The sequence below is a fragment of the Manis pentadactyla genome, chromosome 5 (assembly GCF_030020395.1).
Source record: "Manis pentadactyla isolate mManPen7 chromosome 5, mManPen7.hap1, whole genome shotgun sequence".
Classification (NCBI taxonomy): domain Eukaryota; kingdom Metazoa; phylum Chordata; class Mammalia; order Pholidota; family Manidae; genus Manis; species Manis pentadactyla.
In genome coordinates, this window is record NC_080023.1 from 72,696,539 (window position 1) to 72,713,966 (window position 17,428).

At 38.0% G+C, this 17,428-nt stretch overlaps 1 protein-coding gene across 3 annotated transcripts in view; it reads left to right on the forward strand.

The window, feature by feature from the left end:
• The window catches only part of NUDT9 (nudix hydrolase 9), a 56,413-nt gene that overhangs the window by 14,951 nt on the left and 24,034 nt on the right, over window positions 1-17,428 (forward strand). For 2 of the 3 annotated variants that reach the window (XM_036895923.2, XM_036895921.2), the window contains exons 2-4: window positions 9,033-9,272; window positions 11,606-11,701; window positions 13,787-13,873. In XM_036895923.2, the coding sequence (XP_036751818.2) occupies window positions 9,076-9,272; window positions 11,606-11,701; window positions 13,787-13,873 (380 nt within the window). In that variant the 5' untranslated portion in view covers window positions 9,033-9,075. The remainder of the gene's footprint in view (window positions 1-9,032; window positions 9,273-11,605; window positions 11,702-13,786; window positions 13,874-17,428) is intronic. The other variant, XM_036895922.2, reaches the window with a different exon arrangement.

The following is a 17,428-nucleotide window of genomic DNA, read 5'->3' on the forward strand; positions in this document are numbered from 1 at the left end:
TCATTCTCTTGCATGTAGCTGTCCAGTTTTGCCAACACCAGTTGTTGAAGAGGCTGTCTTTTTCCCACTGTGTGTCCATGGCTCTTTTATCATATATTAGTTTACCAACTATATACTTGGTTTTATATCTGAGCTCTCTATTCTGTTCCTTTGGTCTATGGGCCTGTTCTTGTGCCAGTATCAAATTGTCTTGATTACTGTGGCTTTGTAGTAGAGCTTGAAGTTGGTGAGCATAAGTTTGAAGTGAGTCTCTTGTAGGCAGCATATAGTTGAGTCTTGTTGAGATTTTGGTTTGAACCAGGTTCCTTTGACATTTCATATTTGTATGTGGTGCCCTCTAGTGCCCAGAAGCTCTACTCTCTGAAGCTGCTCAGCTCCTGGAGTAATGTCGGGGTTTGCAAGGGAGCAGTGCTGGTGCCTGGAGGGAGGAAAGAGCTGTTCCCTGCTTCATGGCTGCTGTGCCTGTCTCCACTGCCTGAACCAGTGGGATGAACACACAGGTGTACCCCTCTATGCTTTGTGTTTGTAGCTGCTGTAGGTGTGGCTTCCCTCTGGCTGGCCTGATGCCAGGGCAGAGGCTGTGGGTTCGCAAGCCAGGTGCAGGCTATCCAGGAGGAAGATGCAGCAGGCTGCATATCATGGTAGGGGCCTTGGAGCTGCATAGCCAGCCAGGGGGATGGAGTGTCTGAAGATCGTTTAAGTTCCCAACCTGCTGGTCAGAGTGTACATGGATACTTTTGTCTACCCATCCTTTCTCCTGATTAGTTAAGCTGTGTGTAATCCTTGCTCCTTTAGCTGTTAGGAAGTCTCTCAGACTGCCTGCCCAAATCAGTCAGATATGAATTCCTGTTTCTCACAAGCAGCTGGAATCTCATTCTCTCCAGGTATTCTGCCTGTCTTAGCTTTCCAACCCCACTACTCACCAGAGCACCATGCAATGTAGGTTCATGCTCCCAGAGCAGATCTCCAGGGCTAGGTGTTCAGCAGTCCCAGGCCTCCATTCCCTCCCTACTCTGTTTCTCTTCCTCACACCTGTGAGCTGTGGTAGGGGAAGGGCTTGGGTCCCACCGGGTCACAGCTTTGGTATGTTACTGTGTTCTGTGGGGTCTGCTCTTTTCTCCAGTTGTATGCAGTCTCGTGTAGCCTTCTTTCCTGTTGCTATTTCAGGATTAGTTGTATTATATTTTCGTATTACATGTGGTTTTATGAGGAGGTCTTTGTCTCACCTCTCACGCCCCCATCTTTAATCCAATCCCCCCATCTTCATACATTTGCATGTGGATATCTAATTTTCCCAGTATCATTTGTTGAAAAGACTGCCCTTTCTCTGCTGAATGGTTTTGATGCCCTTGTTGAAAAGTCATTTGATCATATATGTGAGAATTTATATTTGGACTCTGTATTCTATCTCATTGATCTAAATGTCTTTCTTTATACTTCTGCAGCACTGTAATAATTACTGTAGCTTTGTAGCAAGTTTTGAAATCAGGAAGTATGAGACCTCTAACTTTGTTTTTATTTTTCTAGATTGTTTTGGCTATTTGGGGGTCCCTTATTCCTGATATTAGGGAAAAAGCTTTGGCCTTTTGTCATTAGGCCAAAAAGCTGTAGGCTTTTCATGTATGACTTTTATTATGTTGAGGTAGGTTCATTTTTTACTAGTTTGTTGTTTTTATCATGAAAGGGTGTGAATTTTGCTGAGGACTTTTTCTGCATCAGTTGAGATGATCATGTGTTTCTTTCTCCTTCATTCTGTAAATGTGGTGTATTATATTGATTGACTTTATGTGTTAAACCCTCCTTGCATTCCAGGATACCAGGAATTAATTTCATTTGGTGATGCTACATAATTCTTTTAATGTGCTGTTGAATTCTGTTTGCTGCTATTTTGTTGAGGATTTTTGCATTGGTATTTATCAAGGATATTGGCCTGTAGTTTTTTTGGTGGTGTCTTTGTCTAACTTTGGTATCAGGGTAGTAATTCTGGCCTCAAAGAAAGAATATGGAAATACTTCCTCTTCTTTAATTTTTTGGAGTTTGAGAAAGATTGGTGTTAATTCTTCTTTAAATGCTTCATAGAATTCCTCAGTGAAGCCATCTGCTCTTAGGCTTTTATTTGTTTGGAGTAAATAAATAAGATTTACATTGCCTTTTAAAATTACATTTACAACCCCACTCAAATTTCACCACTTGTCCTGCAGTTTTTCTTCTCTTTTGTTTTTCCCTCTGTGGTTCAAGAACTACCCAGAATCACTGATTGCACTTAATTTTCATGTCTCTTTAGTCTCTGTCTGTCTGGAAGAGTTGCTCTGACATTACCTTTCATGGTCTTACCAATTTAAAGACTATAGACACTTATTCTGTAAAATGTCCCTTAGCCTGGATCTGTTCTATATTTCCTCATGTCTAAAGTGTGGTCACATATTCTTATATGGAATACCTCAGAAATGCTTACTGTGTACTTCTCAGTGTTTATCAGGAGGCATGGGATGTTGACTTACTTCACCACCCCATCAAGTTGGTGTTTCGGCCATCAACCATTTGTTTCAAGAAAAGCAAATAGGTATTGTGAGAACAGGGGAAGGAAACTGTCATCAGTTTACCATGTTCTCAGAATCCCCCTTTACACTTTAGATGTCCTAATTTAGTGTCATTAGGAATTTTAATCTTTAAGTATAATGAGCAGCTGGCACTTAGTGGCTGCCTCTGCACAGATCTGATTCTGCTGGTTTGTGCGCCTCACTTCACTTTCTTTGCAGCCATATCTGACAAACTTGATGAGGCTGAGATTGAGAAATTTGATAAGTTGAAATTGAAGAAGACAGAAACACAAGAGAAAAATCCACTGCCTTCAAAAGAAACGATTGAAGAGGGGAAAAAAGCAGGTGAATTGTAATGAGGCGTGTGCCGCCAATATGCAGTGTACATTCCACAAGCATTGCCTTCTTATTTTACTTCTTTTAGCTGTTTAACTTTGTATGATACAAAGAGGTTGGATCAAATTTAAATGACTGTACTGCTGCATTTCACAGGCAAGAGAACCACTGACAACAAAGGCCATGCCTGCCTCTCCCATCTGCCTGCCTGTCTGGCTGTCAGTGAAGGAAAAGAAATTGCATGTTGGTGAAGGAAGAAGCTGGGTGGGACAACTGCAAAATGTAGAGTAAAAACCAAGCTGGTCCAAGGTGTCCTTCAGGCTGTAAAATGCAGTTTAATCAGAGTGCCCTTTGTTTTTTGTTCACATGATTTTAATGATTGGAATGCACAATTAAAACAATATGCAAGAGAGGGTGGAGCCAAGATGGTGGCATGAGTAGGACAGTGGGAATCTCCTCCCAAAAACATATATATTTTTGAAAATAAAACAAATACAACTAATTCTAAAAGAGAGACCAGAAGACACAGGACAAGAGCCAGACTACATCCACACCTGCGAGAACCCAGCGCCTGGTGAAAGGGGTAAGATACAAGCCTTGGCCCAGCGGGACCCGAGTGCCCCTCACCCCAGATCCTGGCGGGAGGAGAGGAGTTGGAGCGGGGAGGGAGAGGGAGCCCAGGACTGCTAATCACCCAGCCCCAGCCATTCCCACCAGAGCACAGACACAGTGCATGCGTGGGGTGCTGTAAACTAGGGAAACAGGGCAGCAAGATCTTTGAGTGGGTCCCAAAGCTGGTGCCCCTCTGACAAAGAAAAGTGAGTGCTATTTGAAACTCTTAAAGGGACAGGAATGCCACAGCTGGACGGAAGCATCTTGGGTCACAGTCCAGCAGCTGGAAATTCCAGGGAACTCCAGGTGCACTAACCCCCTGCGCAACAGCTCTGAGACCCCTCACAGAGGTAAACAGCCAAACAGCCCCACCCTCCATTACCCCTCTGGGGCCCCACCATAGCAGAGCAGCGGCCTGAGGCTGGCCACGCCCACAGCAAGGGAGCTTCCTCCATACCGGCCAGGCAAGATACAGAGACCCAGTCTACATGCAATTGCCCAATACAAGCCACTAGGGGTCGCAGTTGTCCCAGTAAAAAGGTCAGGAGCAAGTGGAAAGCCTTAGCTCTCCCAGCTGACAGAAAGGCAATAGCTCACCACTGCACCTATCAACATGAAAAGGCAAAAAAATTTGATCCAGACAAGACTAACCCAGACATCTTCAACATCTTCTACATCTTCCCCTGAAAAGGAACCCGGGGAGATAGATTTAACCAGTCTTCCTGAAAAAGAATTCAAAACAAAAGTCATAACCATGCTGATGGACTTGCAGAGAAATATGCAAGAACTAAGGAGGGAGAATACAGAAATAAAACAAGCTCTGGAAGCACTTCAAAACAGAATGGACGAGATGCAAGAGAACATTAATGGACTAGAAAACAGAGAACAGGAATGCAGAGAAGCTGATGCAGAGAGAGATAAAAGGATCTCCAGGAATGAAAGAATTTTAAGAGAACTGAGTAACCAATTGAAACGGAACAATATCCGCATTATAGGGGTACCAGAAGAAGAAGAGAGAGAAAAAGGGATAGAAAGTATCTTTGAAGAAATAATTGCTGAAAATTTCCCCAAACTAGGGGAGGAAATGGCCTCTCAGACCACAGAGGTACACAGATCTCCCATGACAAGGGATCCAAGGAGGGCAACACCAAGACACATAATAATTAAAATGGCAAAGATCAACGACAAGGACAAAGTATTAAAGGCAGCCAGAGAGAAAAAAAAGGTCACCTACAAAGGAAAACCCATCAGGCTATCATCAGACTTCTCAGCAGAAACCCTACAGGCCAGAAGAGAATGGCATGATATACTTAATGCAGTGAAACAGAAGGGCCTCGAACCAAGAATACTGTATCCAGCATGATTATCATTTAAATATGAAGGAGGGATTAAACAATTCCCAGACAAGCAAAAGTTGAGGGAATTTGCCTCCCACAAACCACCTCTACAGGGCATCCTAGAGGGACTGCTCTACATGGGAGCACTCCTTAAAAGTATATAGCAATCCAGGCATATTTAAAGAACAAAGAACAATCCCAAATGAATAGTCTAATGTCACAATTATCGAAATTGGAAAAAGAAGAAGAAATGAGGCCTAAGGTCAGCAGAAGGAGGGACATAATAAAGATCAGAGAAGAAATAAATAAAATTGAGAAGAATAAAACAATAGCAAAACTCAATGAAACCAAGAGCTGGTTCTTCGAGAAAATAAACAAAATAGATAAGCCTCTAGCCAGACTTAATAAGAGGAAAAGAGAGTCAACACACATCAACAGAATCAGAAACGAGAAAGGAAACATCACGACGGACCCCACAGAAATACAAAGAATTATTAGAGAGTACTATGAAAGCCTATATGCTAACAAGCTGGGAAACCTAGGAGAAATGGACAACTTCCTAGAAAAATACAACCTTCCAAGCCTGACCCAGAAAGAAACAGAAAATCTAAACAGACCAATTACCAGCAAAGAAATTGAAGCGGTAATCAAAAAACTACCAAAGAACAAAACCCCCGGGCCAGATGTATTTACCTCAGAATTTTATCAGACATACAGAGAAGACATAATATCCATTCTCCTTAAATTTTTCCAAAAAATAGAAGAGGAGGGAATACTCACAAACTCATTCTATGAAGCCAACATCACCCTAGTACCAAAACTAGGCAAAGACCCCACCCAAAAAGAAAACTACAGACCAATATCCCTGATGAACGTAGATGCGAAAATACTCAACAAAATATTAGCAAACCGAATTCAAAAATACATCAAAAGGATTGTACACCATGACCAAGTGGGATTCATCCCAGGGATGCAAGGATGGTACAACATTCGAAAATCCATCAACATCATCCAGAACATCAACAAAAAGAAAGACAAAAACCACACGATCATCTCCATAGATGCTGAAAAAGCATTCAATAAAATTCAACACCCATTCATGATAAAAACTCTCAACAGAATGGGTATAGAGGGCAAGTACCTCAACATAATAAAGGCCATCTATGATAAACCCACAGTAAACATCATACTGAACAGCAAGAAGCTGAAAGCTTTTCCTCTGCGATCGGGAACAAGACAGGGATGCCCACTCTCCCCACTGTTATTCAACATAGTACTGGAGGTCCTAGCCATGGCAATTAGACAAAACAAAGAAATACAAGGAATCCACATTGGTAAAGAAGAAGTTAAACTGTCACTATTTGCAGATGACATGATATTGTACATAGAAAGCCGTAAAGACTCCACTCCGAAACTACTAGAGCTAATATTGGAATTCAGCAAAGTTGCAGGATACACAATTAACACACAGAAATCTGTGGCTTTCCTATACACTAACAATAAACTAATAGAAAGAAAAATCAGGAAGACAATTCCATTCACAATAGCATCAAAAAGAATAAAATACCTAGGAATAAACCTAACCAAGGAAGTGAAAGAGCTATACCCTGAAAACTATAAGACACTGTTAAGAGAAATTAAAGAGGTCACTAACAAATGGAAACTCATCCCATGCTCCTGGCTAGGAAGAATTAATATCGTCAAAATGGCCATCCTGCCCAAAGCAATATACAAATTCGGTGCAATCCTTATCAAATTACCAACAGCTTTCTTCAATGAACTGGAACAAATAGTTCTAAAATTCATATGGAAACACCAAAGACCCCGAATAGCTAAAGCAGTCATCCTGAGAAGGAAGAATAAAGTGGGGGGGGGATCTTGCTCCCCAACTTCAAGCTCTACTACAAAGCCGTAGTAATCAAGAGAATTTGGTACTGGCACAAGAACATAGCCACAGACCAATGGAACAGAATAGAGGCTCTAAACATTAACCCAAACATATATGGTCAACTAATATTCGATAAGGGGGCCATGGACATACAATGGAGAAATGACAGTCCTTTCAACAGATGGTGCTGGCAAAACTGGACAGCTATATGTAAGAGAATGAAACTGGATCACTGTCTAACCCCATACACAAAAGTAAATTCAAATGGATCAAAGACTTGAATGTAAGTCATGAAACCATAAAACTCATAGAAAAAAACTTGGGCAAAAATCTCTTAGACATAAACATGAGTGACCTCTTCTTTAACATATCTCTCTGGGCAAGAGAAACGCAAAAATGAACAAATGGGACTATATCAAACTGAAAAGCTTCTGTACAGCAAGGACACCATCAATAGAACAAAAAGGTATCCAATAGTATGGGAGAATATATTAAAAAATGACAGATCCGATAAAGGGTTGACATTCAAAATATATAAAGAGCTCACACACCTCAACAAACAAAAAGCAAATAATCCAATTAAAAATTGGGCAGAGGAGCTGAATAGACAGTTCTCTAAAGAAGAAATTCAGATGGCCAACAGACACATGAAAAGATGCTCCACATCACTTGTCATCAGAGAAATGCAAATTAAAACCACAATGAGATATCATCTCACACCAGTAAGGATGGCTACCATCCAAAAGACAAACAACAACAAATGTCGGCGAGGTTGTGGAGAAAGGGGAACCCTCCTACACTGCTGGTGGGAATGTAAATTAGTTCAACCATTGTGGAAAGCAGTATGGAGGTTCCTCAAAATGCTCAAAATAGAAATACCATTTGACCCAGGAATTCCACTTCTAGGAATTTACCCTAAGAATGCAGCACTCCAGTTTGAAAACGACAGATGCACCCCTATGTTTATCGCAGCACTATTTATAATAGCCAAGAAATGGAAGCAACCTAAGTGTCCATCAGTAGATGAATGGATAAAGAAGATGTGGTACATAAACACAATGGAATATTACTCAGTCATAAGAAAAAATCAAATCCTACCATGTGCAACAACATGGATGGAGCTAGAGGGTATTATGCTCAGTGAAATAAGCCAGGTGGAGAAAGACAAGTACCAAATGAGTTCACTCATATGTGGAGTATAAGAACAAAAGAAAACTGACAGAACAAAACAGCAGCAGAAGCACAGAACCCAAGAATGGACTAACAGTTACCAAAGGGAAAGGGACTGGGGAGGATGGGTGGGAAGGGAGGGATAAGGGCGGGAAGAAAAGAAAGGGGGCATTATGATTAGCATGTATAGTGTTGGGGGGCATGGGGAGGGCTGTGCAACACAGAGAAGGCAAGTAGTGATTTTACAGCATCTTACTATGTTGAAGGACAGTGACTGTGAACTTGGCGACAAGTAGTGATTTTACAGCATCTTACTATGTTGATGGACAGTGACTGTGAACGGGGATGGGGGGGGGACTTGGTGAAGGGGGGAGCCTAGTAAACATAATGTCCTTCATGTAATTGTAGATTAATGATACCAAAATAAAAAAAAAAATGCAAGTAAAAACTTTTAAAATGTCAAAAGAAAAGAATAATGAGAAGCCATTAAGTTTTTTGGAAGGAGGAGATATGAAAACTTTTTGTGTATGCTGTGAACTAAAGGTTAAGGTTCAGTTTTTTTGTTTGTACATGTTATCCAGTTATCCATCTACTTCAGCTTTCAGCTCTATACTTACTAATTTTACTTTAAAGTTTATAATTCGTATACTTACCACAGTCTGACTTAAAGTAATTTTGCATTACTGCATGTATGTGTAAGAACCTTACAGCAGTGTATTTCCATTTTCCCGTTCTTCTTCCTTTGTGTTATTTTTGCCATACATTTTTACATATATGTTAGACTGTAGACTATTTTTTAAAAAGTTTTTCTTCACAGTCTCCTTTTACATTTGTTTTTATTGTTGAATTTTCATAACAAACTTCTCTTCCCTAACTTCTGTGCTAAAAACTAAACTTCTGTTCTCTTTTCTCAATTAAAATTCAGTCAGTTGGTTCCAATTAATAAGATTACCCATATTTAAAAAATGTCGTATTTGAAAATAATCTCTCACCAATGTTGGATGCTTGCACTAATATTCATTAAACTTGAATTTTCTGATTTTTAAGTCTTTGAAATTGAAATGCCCATTTTGGGGGACTTTGAATTTGGTTAATTAATTTATTATTTGGTATTTATGTAAAACATTTTTCTATTTTTTATCCTCCCAGAAACTCACTTTCATCTTGTGGGTTCCATTTTAACTCCAGCATCATGTCTACTTCTGAGGGTGCCAAAGAGGAATCCCACAGCAAGGCCCTCACATCGCCTTACCCAGGGTCAAAAGTGCAACGCAGCCAGGTTCCTAATGAGAAAGTAGGCTGGCTTGTTGAATGGCAAGACTATAGTCCTGTGGAATACACCGCAGCCTCTGTCTTGGCTGGACCTAGATGGGCAGACCCTCAGATCAGGTGAGAAAATGAGCCAGTGTAAGCTGGGCATAAGACTTAGAGAAGGTAATGGCTGTATTTGTAAATTATCACCAGTTATCATCCTGACAGCTGAAAATTTTACAATTGTTTTTACATTCATTTTTAGTCATTTTTACAATTCTTGACTTTGTTATCTCATTTTCCACATTTGCTTGAATTTTTGCCAAAGTTAGACAGTCTGTGTTTGTTTATTCTTTTGGGAGTTTTATGATGATCCTTTCAAATAAGTAAATCTGATTTGCTACGGAGTTTTTTTTTTTTTAATGAAATGACTGGTGGTATCTGTTTTCATTTTTTGTGTTGGAGTTATCAATAAAACATTTTTTGTGTTTTCTTCCCCCAGTGTAGCTAGGCTTGTATTTGAAATAGTGAAGGTGTTTCTCAGAAAAATTTTCCAGATTACTGAGAACAGGATGATAAAATTAGACCAGTGTGAAAACATAGGAAAAGGATAGTAAAAGGAAAACAAAAAATTTAAGCAAAAATGCTTTCACTAAATTCATAGAAGTGCTATTTTGAGTCACATTTTACATTTATGTTTCTTTTGATATTTATAATGATAGAGTGTTATAATGTACTAACTATGAGCGAGGCAGTGTACTAAATATTTTGTAAAAATTGTTTTATTCTTATTACTATTCTGGAAGGTAGACTGGATCGTTATTTCCACTTTATAGAAAAAACACATACAAAAAATGGAATCACAGCAGCTATGCCCTTTATGTTTGGCCACAGAGCTAGGTGGCATACCTTGCCCTTGAAATCAGTCTAACTCCAGAATTCATGCTCTTAACCACTCTGGCTAAACTGCAACCCTAGTTTTAAACAGTTTTATAAATTTGATATAGTGGCTAAGTTTATTGTAAATGTTGGTCTTCTGAAGGCATTATTTAGTCAGTTTAGTAAAAAATTGTGCTAGCTATATAAATCCAGTATTAGTTTATTAAATTGTTAACCTTTACTATAAACTCTTTAATATGACTTCATTTTGACTTATAGTTTCCTTGTTTTATCCAAAAATGTGTTTGTAATTTTATAATAGTACTTGGGTTATTAACTAATCATGAGGCTACTCTGTGGAGAAGTACTAGCTTTAAATGAGTTCCATTTCTCCCATTTTAGAGAATGTATGTATTTATACATACATTACACATACATATTACACACAATTAAAATTAATGAGGTTGGCAGGGGTGCTAATACGTGTAAGTGGAGAAAGATTGACTATGTTTTCTTATTTTTGTTCAATTGACTTTTTAAGAGTTGAATTTATATCACCATTGAAATCAAGCTTTATCACTAATATTAATGCCTCAATTATAATAAGGTTCATGCTTTTTTTTAAATGGTGAATTTCTAGAGTCCCAAGATAATGCTGGTTTTATACTTCAATGATTTTTACCATTTCATTCTTTTTACTTATGTGTTGGATGGAAGATTGGTTCGAAGTTGTGAGAAAATGTCTGGAGCCTGCAAATTGGATATTACTCCCATTTAAATTACACGTATTTCTATGCCCAGTTACTGCAATTAAAACAAGAAAAAAATGTAAAACTTTTGTCAGAACTGTCCATGAACTATCCGGTGCCATACCTCTCTACTCATTGTCAGTGTGGTTGTGTCAGCGATTTAATAATGGTGAGGAAAGTAGTTTATATCTGGTTTAAAAATATTTTTGTTGAAATCTGACAAATATAGTAGAGTACACATTTTTTAAGTGTGCAGATGTAGCTCAGTACAATTTTACATTTTTATAGCTCTGTAACTATACCCAGATCAAGATCTAGAACATTTTCAGCGTATGATATCTTTTTAAATCTACATCATAGTTACTATGAGATTTGTGGAATGAATTCACTGATGGTTTACTTTGATAAAACTATTAATCTGTGTACATTTGAGAAATTAAAATTACTTTGAGATAGTAGAAATATCATGATATCAGAAAGAATCTTATTGTTGGACTCACATAGGAACCTGTAATTGCCATATTATGCCCACAGACAGTTCTTCCTTCCCAACAGTAAGGTAGACTTTTTCTGTAGCATGGGGGAGGAGCTCCAGTTTGCCATTACTCCTTCCCAGCGGGGTTATAATACACACCTTGTATGGTTTTGGTTAACAACTGTCTTTTTTTTTTTTTTCAGAAACTTTTTTGAAGGAGTAAGATGGATTTGTAAATGAAAACTAACTCTTAAAAAATTTAATTTCAGGGAAACTGCTTATTAAAAACAACAGATTGATTGGTGTTATTGAACTATTGGTAGAATTGGATCATTATTTCTTATTTTGCATTGGTACTCTCATTACAGTGAAAGTAACTTTTCTCCCAAGTTTAATGAAAAGGATGGCCCTGTTGAGAGAAAGAGCCAGAATGGCCTGTATGAGATTGAAAATGGAAGACCGAGGTAGGTTACTGGAAATGGAGCATCTTATAATAATGGGTCTTTAAAAGGTAGAAAATATAACTGACATTTATTGAGTGCTTGTTTGTGCTAGACATTGGTCAAAGGAATTTATACATGTAATCTAATTAAATCATCACAATAAACCGGTGGGTGGATATTTTAGTTCCATTTACAGAGAAGGAGAGAGAATGTAAGGAATTTGCATATAACAAGTGGCAGAGGCAGGATCTGGATGAATCCTTTTGTAACTCCACCTTGAAGGTAGAAACAATCAATTGTGTAAGTTAACAGAGAAAGGACTGAAAATTTTAGGTCCAGTAGTTATTTATTAAATGAGATAAACCTTAAAGTAAGAATTTATCCAAACATGTGAGAGTAAAAATAAAAACAACCCAATAATTTAACATCAAGTTTCTTTCTGTACTTTTAAAAATGTTTTTTCTACGCAATTCCAAAATTTTCCATTTTCCTTAAGAAACCATTATAAAAGTTAGGAAGAAACATAAAAATTAGCATGCCCCAAATAAAACAAAAGAAGGGTCACCGGTTTGTGATCATGGTTCTAATCTTGTAAAAATGATGCAGTTTGCATAGACACTGAGAAGTGACTGTTGGTTACCATGGGAGAAGGGATAGGGTGGGTGGGTGGGGAGGGGGAAGGGCATAAAAGGGCACAAATACTCTCAATCATAATATAAGTTGGTCACAGGGATGGTAGTACAGCATGGAGAATGTAGCCAATCGTTCTGTAACATCTTCTTATGTTGCCAGATAGTAACTGTACTAGTGGGGGTGAGGATTTCATAATATGGGTAACTGCTGAACCACTGTGTTGTATACTTGAAACCTATGTAAGATTCTATATTGACTATACTTTAATAAAAAAAAGATTGCAGTTTGAATTCTTGGTTCCTCTAGGGCAGGGAAATGATAGTGCTTGCACCATAAGCTGGGCCTTCAGTTTTGCTTTCTTTGGCCATAACTTACTCACCTTTCTATGTCATTGAGTCTTTTAAGTCAATCTCTCCTTTCACTTCACTTATTCTTTACATACTTTTCTGGGTAAAATATATTTTAAAATATATACACATATAGAAGGATAGGAGCCAAGGCAAGACGGCATATTGTTTTAGTCAAGACTCTGACTAATAGAAACCAACTCTAGCTTGCCTGAGCAAAATGTGCACTTTACTTAGGCTTATAGTATCGTCTCAAGGAGACTAAAGCAGAAATGCAGCTAACTTTCAGAAAGGGTGGAATTGGAAATCCATCAGGACTGTCTTCCTTATCTCTGCTTTTTTTTAATGTTATTTTCATTTTTCTTCCTCTGCAAACAACTTTCTCTACTTCTCAGGCTATTGGATAGTCTATGTGTCTTTCCTGCAGCTTCTAGTTTACAAGTTACAGGCTTGGTCATCTGTAAGAACTGACTTTCTTTCTCTTAATGTTGACTTTGATCATTTGTGTTCAGGGTTGTACGGGTCCGTCGAATAAAACATAGTTGTTGGCCACCTTTCCCCTCCTCCTGTGAATTTGAAAAGTAAAATTGTTGTTACCTGGCCAGGTGTTGTGTCTTGTTTTGTCTTTCTGTGTTTATTTGCAAGTCTTGTTGAAATGTTTCTGAGCTCGTACAAACCAATATAAAAATCCATTCAGCTTTAATAATAATCCCAGGGAAGAACAGGATAAGAAGAGAGGGCTGAAAGGGAAATTTTGGCAAGTTGTTTGTTTACCTTAACATATTGGGAGGACAAAGGATACCATATTAGTAGGTAAGATTGTAGATTAAGGTATTTTACTGGTACGTAATGAAAGTTGAACATTTAAGGAATATTTCTGGGAAGAAAATTACTCATGCATGAGTGTTGCTGTTTATCTGACAGACCTTTTAACATTGGGTCATAGCATTAGGGTGAATAGTAAGTAGGCATGTTTATAATATTATTTTCTTTAAAACTTGAAATTGCTATACTTGAGATCTTGAAATACTGAGTGATACTGCTACTTTTTTTTTTAAAATTACTTTGGAATTTCCAAAAATAATTTGGAAAAAAAAGTAGTGATACTTTTTTTTATTTCCCCCAGAAATCCTGCAGGACGGACAGGACTGGTTGGCCGGGGGCTTTTGGGGCGATGGGGACCAAATCATGCTGCAGATCCCATCATAACCAGGTAAGAACCCAAAAAACATTTTGGTAGTGAAGGGCCAAGTGATTGGGACAAAACACACTGTAACCATGTATTTATATGTATGTATATATACACACACAAATATAGGTACATATATGTTTGTATATATGCACATATGTGTATATATATCTGTACATATACATGTATATATGCATACACGTGTGCACACATGAAATTTATACTTCAAAGGGACTTTATATAAAATTATAGTGATGTAAGTGTAAAGCTGTGGTTTTATATGTGTAGATTAGGTATTATCTAGACAGATATTTATTGAACATCTGTTTATTCTTGGAGTTGGGTAGGTACTTGGGAGGATATAAAAATTATGAGAATCTGAAGGTTTAGCTCCCCATCACTGAAGAGTTGTAGCTTCATGTACAAGACAGAATATGTGAAATAAGAAATGTGTCCAGGTAACATGGGTGAATACAGAATGCTCTAGAAAATTAGAAGATTGGATATACAGCATGAGGATGGTAAACCAGAGTACTCAAGAAAGGCATCATGAAGGAAGTGGACTTGAGCTGAACTTGAAGTTTGGATACGTGGGTAAGAGGAGGCCTAAGAAAAAGGCTTGTAATAATATCTGTTTGACTATTGAGGTTCAGTAAAAATACCAGCTTGGTTAAAACAGAAGATTCTTATAGAAGAATGGTGAGTGATAAATCAAAATTAATTAATTTTTATGCATTTTATTGTGGAGAATAATAAATGCCAAAGGTAAGGAGTGTGAACTGGAAACTTGAAGGTTTCAGAACAGGCAACAGGCATTCTGTTCCCTGAGGCAGCTATCTGCTTAGCCAAATCATATTTAGAAGATTCCTTGGTGAGCATGAATCAGAATAAAGAAGGTAGATTAATCTAATGTTTAGATGGATGAACATAGTTATCTCCATAGGAATCACCTTCCCAACACATCTGGAATAGTCTGTCATCTCTGTCATCCTTTCGGTGTTTTTATTTTTAGGATTTCTTCACTGGCCAATTCCCTCCTCCTGTCATTTTCCTCTTTTAAATAATGCAAATACATTCACTATTTTATGTTTTTAGTTTTGATATATCAAGAGCCTTCCTTTCTTCCAGGGGACTTTGTTTTTCTCTTCTGAGATATAATAATGATTTCATAGTTTAGCTCTCATAAAGCAGTTTATTTCCCTTATTTTCAAGTTACGGGAAGAGGCACCAGTATTGGCCTGATCTTACTCTTTTCCTTTCCTTTCAGTTCCCTCACCGTAAGAGATCTTCACCCCATCTCCCGCCTCAGTGCTCTCTTCCATCCATCCATGCATTCATCCATCTCTCCATTCTTCTGACCAGCCACCCCTCTACCTACCTACCCATTCACCGACTAATCTACCTGCCAATCTACTGCTTATCCATCTAAAATTCCTTGAGAAACTTTCTGGTTTAATTGATGGGAAGAGTTAATATATTCTTGTTAATGAGTGTAAGTAAAAAATGCTAATAACAGTATCAGTTTCTTTCCAATTTTGGCAAAAAATGGGAAGGTCTGAAACATTAGAAGCAGCAGTGCTAGTAAGGGGACAAGAATCAGAGAAAAGGAAGCCAGAGACTTTATAGTTAGCTGTAATTAGCTTATTTTATGTATCTTGGACCAAGGAGCAGCTAGGAGTATCAATGGTGATTGTGTGTTAAGTTGTTTTGAAAAGTTAGATTTTTTGAGCTTAGCTCTGTCATTATACAAAGGAGAGAACTGAAGGCTTATAGATACTCCAAGTCTATTAAGGAGCCCACAAGTGGCAGAGTCCAATTTCAGTTATACTCTTGGGTTGTTGCTCTTTGCTATCTCAGTGATGCATGCCTTAACTGATGAGTTGCTCTAAAAGTGGAAATGGAAGAGAAGAATAAAAGATGTCTAAGGAAGAATCAACAAGAATAAATGAATTGTTAAGAATATTGCTCTCATCCAGGCACCCTGCTGGGTGTTATTAGTTTTTTTCATTAGTTTCTCATGAAATTCTTCAAAGAAGGCATTAACATACCTGTTTTATAGATTAAAAATGTAAAGTCACCGAGGCTAAGTGACTTGCCTAAATCTTGTAGATCTGAAATTTGAATCAGGCATATTTGGTTCAAATATTGCACTGTCTCTTTCATACCAGTACTTCACCAATGAGTAATCCTAACAGTCACCTAAGCACTTTTAAAGCAAAGACTCCATCCCCTTTTCTTTCAAGTACTTCATGATTCAGAACAGTATTGTGTAGTGCAGAATTTCTCAAATGTTATTCATACTTTTCAAGGCAAGTGTTCAATTTTTAGATTCCAAGGCACCTCTCCTAGAGGTTCTATATATACAGTTATCTGAAGTTCCTTTAGGTCCCTTAAGGTCAAAATGAGATGTTAATTTATTATTGTGAATAAACTCAGATAAAAAAACTAAGGGCAATATCACTTTCTTTCTAGTGTGGGTAAAGGACAGGAAGGTGTGTGTTGGCCATCACAGTAGGGAGGAAATATCAACAGTACACAGGGATATCATTGGTATTTAAGAAATGGTAATGAGGTTCATTAAATAAAATGATACATTGTTTCTGTTATATCAAAATTTGTTTTATATTTGGTGTTAATGTATTTGGTATTAATAAAGAAGAAAAGGAGAAACCACTCTGCTTAAAATCCTTACATGAGTCCCTCAGGATAAAAGCTGGGAATGTGAGCATGATGATACACAAGCTGTTCATCAACTGCCTGGTGCAACCTGCTTGCCCAGCTGCATCGCTCGCTCTGTGACTCTGTCTTATAATTTGTCCACTTATATATCTAGCTCCAATGCTAGATGATAAGCTCCTTCAGTGGAAGGATTATGGGTTAGATAAGATAGTCAGCCACTATAAAGAAATTTGCAAACTCATATATAAACTCATTTTTATTGAAATCTCATGCAGAGCAATGATTAGGTCATAGGCTTTCTTTTTTGGTTTAGTATTAGAAGTTCAAGATCTTTATACCTAAGAGACTATTAGAATGATTCTTTTTTTTAAAATTTTTTATTAAGGTATGATTGATATACACTCTTATGAAGGTTTCACATGGAAAAACAAGGTGGTTGCTACATTTACCCATATTATCAAGTCCCCACCCATACCCCAATGTAGTCACTGTCCATCAGTGTAGTAAGATGCCACAGATCCACTATGTGCCTTCTCTGTGTTACACTGTTCTCCCCGTGACCCCTCACACCATGTGTACTCAACATGATACCCCTCAATCCCCTTCTCCCTCCCTCCCCACCTGCCCTCCCACACCCCTCCCCTTTGGTAACCACTAGTTCATTCTTGGAGTCTCTGAGTCTGCTGCCATTTTGTTCCTTCAGTTTTGCTTCATTGTTATACTCCATAAATGAGGGAAATCATTTGGCATTTGTCTTTCTCTGCCTGGCTTATTTCACTGAGCATAATGTCCTCCAGCTCCATCCATGTTGCTGCAAATGGTAGGATTTGTTTCTTTCTTATGGCTGAATAGTATTCCATTGTGTATATGTACCACATCTTCTTTATCCACTCATCTACT